Source organism: Fibroporia radiculosa (genome assembly GCF_000313525.1).
Source record: "Fibroporia radiculosa TFFH 294 genomic supercontigs, scaffold2787, whole genome shotgun sequence".
In the NCBI taxonomy this organism is placed as follows: domain Eukaryota; kingdom Fungi; phylum Basidiomycota; class Agaricomycetes; order Polyporales; family Fibroporiaceae; genus Fibroporia; species Fibroporia radiculosa.
In genome coordinates, this window is record NW_012133365.1 from 27,884 (window position 1) to 34,899 (window position 7,016).

Consider the following 7,016-nt stretch of genomic DNA (forward strand, 5'->3'; position numbering starts at 1 on the left):
GGCGAAAAGTCGCCTCAGAAACGTGAAGGCAGCAGATGGTTTGCGCGGAGAGGCAAAGGGAAGAGCAATATGGCCACGGCGGATGCACGACCAAGAATGAGCGGGTCGCGCGATAGTCGCTTCGTCGAAGATGTGCAGCCTTGACGAATGGACTTATTTCCTGTACAGGTGGGTTCTATTCGAAATTATCTTAGTTTATTCAATATTTATAGCGGAAGGCTTTTGAAGGGTCCCTTCTCCTGACAGACTGGACATGTTTTCTATGGAATATATGCCCCAAACATCTACGGGCTTTTAGGTATAATTACTTACGATCTTTAATCCAATCATACACGGACGGGATTATGCGCACTGATTGCCTATATCTCACTTCATACTTGGTGATGCAATATGTTTTTTTATTTGAAAAAAAAGAATATCTGATGAGTTTTCACACTATCTCGTTTACTCGTAATGAGTATTGAGACCATCTCCCTCCGCTGGTTCGGCACCCATATCTATTCCCAACCCAACTGACGTAGTCACTGTCGTAGCTGGATGGAAACACTCTGCTCCACCGTCTGCTGGGGTTCTCTCAGTGAGCGTTACCCCAAGTGTCCGAAGACAATGGCTCTCTTTGGATGGACGGTACAAAGGTGCTCCGGGTGTAAGTGGAAAATTCCTCATCTTCAGCTCCGTCGGGCTCACGATCGGGTCAGGCGACGGCGCGCCCGGCGCATGGAGGCTGATGGATGCCGGTCGACGAGGCCCCATGCGAGGGCCCGGGAAAGCACTTTGTGTGACCGGACTGAACACGAGTTCAAAGTCAACTCCGGTTGCCTGCCCGGACTGCTGGAACGAGGATGCGCCGGGTGCATCGGTTGTACGCTGCGGCGGAGAGGTATGCGGCGTCACCGTGTACAACGACTGTGGTGGTGGTTGCGTGCCCAAAGTGGGCGATGGCGGCGTACTTGTGGTTATGCGCCCAAATTGCGCAGAACCGACGCCTGCCCGTGCGAGCTCCGGGGAAAATGGGAGCGCAGGCGATGATGGCAAAGATGGTGACACACTCGAGTGCGCCATTGGCAACTTGGTGATGTGGGTTGGAACTGTGTCGTTGCACACCCACTCACTTGCTGGTACGTCATTTCCCGCACAGACGATGCGAGACTGCGGTCGGAAGAGGTCTGCCGGCAGACCTAGCCCAATACCCTGATATGCAATCGTCCTGCGTGCCTGCGCCCTGACTTGGGCGTGCGCGAGCTTGGCTTCGAGCTCGGCCTTGTTCGGGCGATAAGGTGACGCAGGAGCGGATGCGGCCTGGGTGGACGAGAAAGGGCTGGGTTTGGTGGTAGAAAACGAATGTGAGATCCCGCCTGGACCAGCCAGGGGAAGAGCGCGCGAGAATGAAGTAGAAGCCATTTGGATATCAGGTGCACTGATGTGAAAGACTTTGAACTTATCTGACTGGCCTTGCTGTGTAGAGGGCGGCCTTTTATGCATATCTGAGCGGATTTGCCTGCAAACTGGACACTTATCCATGCACACAGCCTCGGCGACTGGAGCGGATATTCGGCCTTCAATGGACGGATATCATGAGTGGGTTTACATGCCTTGCATCTCATTAGTCATTTCTCTAATTCGTCATTGCTTGAGGATTAGACTTGCGAATTTAAAAACAAGCAAATCTCCATCAATCGAGGAGAAGATCACTATGTGTACATGCAGTATGTAGATTTCGCTTTCATCTTTTCAGGCGTCCTGAACTGCATTGAGATCTTGTAGAAAGCTGGTGGCGGATATCGTCTCACTGCTCGCTTTGATCCCAGTCGACGTCCCAATCACCTCGTGGTCTGGGCTTATGCTCGGCCCTAATGTGGCTACAGACGAATCTAGGTCTGCCGAGCCAATATGGGCGGTCCGCAGGGTTTGTGGAAGTACACTGCCGATAACAATGATAAGGCCTCCTGCTAGTTCTTCTCCTATTCATTTCTGAGAGACCATGCAGTCACAGCCCTGAGCTCAAGCTACGGCATTTCAATTCGAGCCATCAGTGAATGTACACTGGTACAGACGAGTTTGGGGTTTAGCAAAGCCAAGGATCAAGCAGAATTCAGAGGTGCACGACGGTCGTGCCCCCTCGGCTCAAGTGACCTTGTGTGATCATTCAATGGGAAGACCCGAAGCTTTTGTGCGGAGCTTGACCGCGTGTCAGCCGAGTTAGGTGAGTATTGAGACATCTTCATCAAATTTGTCCAGTTTTTTTGACTGCATCAGACAATACACCCTAGAACATGGAGTGATAAGGCGCGTCCACGGACCCTGCCGCAACGTCGCCCTAAGAACGCGCCCCATTGCAGATGCGCGGAAGCAGAAGGATCCAGCGTTGTCAAATGTAATACTGGATGCAAATGGACCTCGTTCGACAATGTGCTGTCTCTACGTATTAGGCACCTTACCATCGGACACTTTCCCCCACTGTTCATCATGTTTAGGTCTCTTATGTGGGTACAAGGGCCATCTGGTCATGACGAGGAAAGCCTCCTGCGAACACGAAACGCTCCTCTGACAAAACATGCGGACCAGATGGCACGCCTGCAAAGATTTATGATAATAGTCCTCACGCTCCTCTCAAGCGTAACGATACTCCCCATTATTGAAACATCACTTCAATCGCTATGGGCCAAAACGAGCACGCCCTCAACATTCTCTCAAATGCCGCCCCTTTATGGAGCTTATCACGACCATGAGTTAGAGGTTTCGCGTCAGAATGGGGACCCACAAGGCGCAAAATACCTGTATTTTGCTAATCATGCTCGCGGTGTGTGCTTCATACTCAGCCTTCAATGGTTGGAACGTTGAAGCTCTAGCCCTGTCAGGATTTGGATGGGGCTACAACATGCAGGAGCTCCTTCTCCATGCATACGTCGCGTACCGCACAAATAGGACGTATGTGCCCCCAGTAATTTACCTCTGCGTGATGGCTCAGAGCGGGTTATCCTAGCTTCGTCTGGTACAACTATACCTGGAACGATGACGGCTCCAAATGGACTTTGTATAATAACCAACCAATCCCTTCTCGCATACCTCTTTCTGCAATCCTCGATGGTAAGCACGCACCATTCAAATCGCCTTGCGTACGAGATGGGCTTTCCCTGACACAATCTGAGCGCAGGCCCGGCGGTTGGCGCGTCTGTCTTCACGGATGCTGGTGCCGCGCAGCCGGTAGGGATCGTGGAAGAGCACTTCTACAATATCTGCCCAGAATCGACAAGGAAGAAGATCCTAAATGAAGACATGATCGCCACGCTTGGGCGTGAGCCCACAGCCGACACCATCGTGAACGAATGGGTCAAGGTCCTCAGCGGTGCCAACGACAAATGCGTCGAGGTACCCCGTGACGCCCTACCAGTATTTGATATCCGGTAAGTTTGGTCGCGCCGTAAGTTTCCTAGCCCGGAACTAAACGCCTTCCAGGACGACGTTTTCCCCCGCGCGCTTGCTCGACGTATGGCCTGGATACTCGACGTCACCTCTCTTGCGCGAGTTTCGCTGGTCGCCACTTGTCGAGCTAGCTTTCGAGACGAATCTAGCACTCGTCGCGCCCAGCCTTGCGTCCGCGTCCACATCAAACCATACCCCGCAGTCTTTGCCTACCCCAGCTGACAGCTCTCCCATGCTAAGCGCATCGCGGTATACTCAGATTCCGGGGCTGCTCGTGCTCCATGCACGCCGGGGCGATTTTCAAAAACACTGCGAGAATCTCGCCCGTCTGTCTTTAGGCTTCAACGGCTTCAACTCGTTGCCCGAGCTCCCGGACAGGTTCGAAATTACCGAGGCCGACGAGGCCGAGCGCGTCAAGCGGTACCGCCCGCGGTGCTTCCAGAATATCGCGGAGATTGTTGCACGGGCGGAGCGTGCGCATGTGGAGGAGACATATGGTAGAGGGAGAGCGCTGAGGGACCTGCACGTCATGACAAACGGCCCGACGCCCTGGGTCGAGGAGCTGAAGGGGGCGCTTCGCGAGACGGGGCACTGGAGCAGCGTGACGAGCAGCAGGGATCTGGTCGTCAATGTGGAGCAGCGCTACGTGAAGCAGGCGGTGGATATGCTCATCGGGCAGCGGGCGCAGGTGTTCGTCGGAAACGGGGTGCGTGTCATCCGGCTCGCACTATCCGCTGCGTGCCACACAGTTGACTGATGCATCTTGTATTCCGCATTTGCACTTGGGCTGCTGCAGTTCTCCACCCTGTCGGGGCAGGTGACCATGTTGCGTATGGCAAATGGTGTCCCGGCCGACCAGAATCGAATGTTCTGAAAGTGACCGAGTGACTTGCTCTTTGCGCTTGTAGTACCTGGCAGCCATGGGTGTAGTTGGGGTCGGGTAAACTCGAGCTCCGGGTCCAAAGCATGCATTTGCGCTGGTGCGCGCTGCGATGTATATCTTCATTATGGTAAGAGATCCGTCATAGCTGGCTTGTAAAACGATCCAGTGCGGTCGGACGGCGTCAAAGGGGGCTGCCAGATAACCTGTGATTCAAAGCGACGATCGATGGTTGTAGTTGTAGGGAAAAGAGCAGTGACTATGTCGTCGATAGCAATTGCGGTGGACGCATACCTTCCTCTGCCGGAGTTGGTGGACACAGGGGCTGCTCAGGATGTTGCATTTAAATCCGCCCTACTTACCTCTAGCCTTATGCTCATTCATTTCGAAGATCAAAACTGTCGTGTACGAAAGCCTCGCAAGTGATGCAGCGGGTAATAAATTTCCATACATCCCGTCTCTGCAGGTAAAGTCGAACGATTGCGATGGGGACACGAATTGGATATCATCCCATGCGCCGATTTGTCGTCTACAGCCTGGACTCTGGCTTTGAAGATCACTTTTACCTCATGCCCCTATCCTCGTGATCCGAACGAGAAGGTACGAAGGGGACTGAGAGCGGATCACGAACGCAGCTGCGTTGCTAGCGGATGTCCCGCTGGTCAAAATAGACATTTACGGTACGCGGGATCAGCACACCGCGAAAACTCGCACTTCTCGAACTGCGGGACTGCGGGAGATCCTCGTGGAATCGACGCAAAGGCGGAGGGCGGAGACGGTTGTCTCTATCCGGGTGAGAAGTTGAGGGATTTAGCAGCCGCTCTGTATGACGAATTGACATAAGGTTGCCAACTTTCACTGTGAAGTATTTACTACTGATGGGCGAGAATGATGCGCACAGCCCCACGTACCGCCGGACGACTCATCTCGGGTAGTGCTCCCACTAGTAGATCCTGGCGGTAATCTGTCAGAATTGGAGCGGGACTGTTTGAGGAGCTTGCAAGATGAAGTTGCTCATACTTGAGGACAGGATCCAGAGCAGACCGACTCGCGCAGGATCCGGAGTGCGCTGGACCGTGCAAGTTGGGGTTGGGGGGATGCCGACATGCCGTACCGGGGCTGAGATCGATCGAAGGAGGCTGATCGTCTGCGCCAGCTACAGCCAGTCGCGCCAGCCTCCAGCTGCGGCCAGTGCCAATGTCAGTGCCAGCTCCGTCCCATGCGTCAGTGCCAGCCCACCTAGCGAATTTCCCCGCCTCCAGCCGCCGTCGCTCTCGCAGCCTCACCGGTACCACAATGCCATTGCCAGTGCGTCCTCCGCATTGGATAGCGCAGCGCAGCGGTGAGCACTGAGACGACGCAGCGGCTCAATCCGTCTACCTAGTCATGAGTCCCGCGCACCGCGGACCAACAGCCTCGCAGAGGGCGCCAGGTCCAGCAAAGCGCTGCTAGTCGCGCTGCGGGATCAGTTGGACTCGGTCCTCGTCGTTAAATACCGCTCGCCTTCGCCACTGCGCACATCCGACTCCATGCACCGTGCGCCATCATAGTACCATCTGCTCTGCCTCACATGCTCCGCATCGTTCTGCTCAGCGCCCGGCGCATATGGGCCCCCCGTGATTGCACTCTCGAGCTCCCGCGGTGGGGACCCGACCGCCCGGCGTGGCGCACTCGGCGAGGTGTCCGGGTCGCGCTCGTCCTGCTCGTCCTGCTGGTGATCGTCCCCCTCGCGCTCAGGGCGTCGTGGTCCCCGCGTCTGCGCGAAAAGGCGTGGGCCGTGTTCGGTGCACCCGCGGACTTGCCCCCGCTGTACGAGGCATACCACGACCACGAGCTCGACGTCTCGCGCCTTGCGGGGGACCCCCCGGGTGCAAAGTATCTCTACTTTGACAGCCATGTCCGCGGTGCGTAACGCGCGCTTCCTCTGCTGGTCGCCCATCTAAGTGTGCGCGACTCAGGCGTCGGCTGGGGAAATGCCATGCAAGAGCTCCTCCTCCACTCGTACCTCGCCTATCGCGCGGGGAGGACGTATGTGTCTCGGTGACGTCCCCGTGACCACCTGCTGATCGGACGCGCATAGCTTTGTCTGGTACAATTACACCTGGAGCGACGACGGGTCCAAGTGGTCATATTACAAAGGAAAGCCCATCCCCTCGCGCATCCCACTCTCCGCGCTGATCAACGGTATGCGGGGCTCGGCTCTGTTTCCTGCTCCGCCGTGAACGGTGACCCGCCTGACCTACTCTGTCCTGCAGGCCCGATAGTCGGCGGACCCGTCTTCACCGACGCGAACGCGCCGGCACCCGTGAGCATCGCCCAAGACCACTTCAACGACATCTGCCCAGAGTCCGCGCGGAAGACCATCAAAAACGACGACGTCATGGCCCTGCTGGGACACGAGTCCACCGCCGGATCGCTCGTCGAAAAGTGGGCCGAGGTGCTCAGCACCGTCGACGCCAAATGCGTCCAGGTGCCCCGCGACTCCTGGGCCGTCTTCGACATCTGGTGCGCGCCCCGCTCCCGCCCCCACCGCGCGTGCAGCTGACCGGACCGCCCCCGCGCACAGGATCATGGGCGACAGGCGGCGCCTGCTCGACGTCTGGCCCGGCTACGCCGCCTCACCCGCCCTCCGCGAGTTCCGCTGGTCCCCGCTCGTCGAGCTCGCCTTCGACACGAACCTCGCGCTCATCTCGCCCCCCGCCGCGGCCGCGCA

The 7,016-nt window shown here is 56.5% G+C and overlaps 3 protein-coding genes across 3 annotated transcripts; 2 read left to right on the forward strand and 1 right to left on the reverse strand.

The window, feature by feature from the left end:
- Positions 1 to 444: 444 nt before the first annotated feature.
- On the reverse strand, positions 445 to 1,401 carry FIBRA_04310 (uncharacterized protein; the record flags this gene model as incomplete). Its single annotated transcript, XM_012326123.1, has 1 exon — positions 445 to 1,401. One exon carries the CDS (start codon positions 1,399 to 1,401, stop codon positions 445 to 447), a length of 957 nt encoding a protein of 318 aa, XP_012181513.1.
- A 1,065-nt stretch (positions 1,402 to 2,466) lies between these two features.
- FIBRA_04311 (uncharacterized protein) lies at positions 2,467 to 4,180 on the forward strand (the record flags this gene model as incomplete). Its single annotated transcript, XM_012326124.1, has 5 exons — positions 2,467 to 2,800; positions 2,859 to 2,928; positions 2,984 to 3,087; positions 3,155 to 3,404; positions 3,457 to 4,180. 5 exons carry the CDS (start codon positions 2,467 to 2,469, stop codon positions 4,178 to 4,180), a joined length of 1,482 nt encoding a protein of 493 aa, XP_012181514.1.
- Positions 4,181 to 5,873: 1,693 nt separating this feature from the next.
- On the forward strand, positions 5,874 to 6,848 carry FIBRA_04312 (uncharacterized protein; the record flags this gene model as incomplete). Its single annotated transcript, XM_012326125.1, has 4 exons — positions 5,874 to 6,207; positions 6,262 to 6,331; positions 6,384 to 6,487; positions 6,559 to 6,848. 4 exons carry the CDS (start codon positions 5,874 to 5,876, stop codon positions 6,846 to 6,848), a joined length of 798 nt encoding a protein of 265 aa, XP_012181515.1.
- Between the last annotated feature and the right edge of the window lie 168 nt (positions 6,849 to 7,016).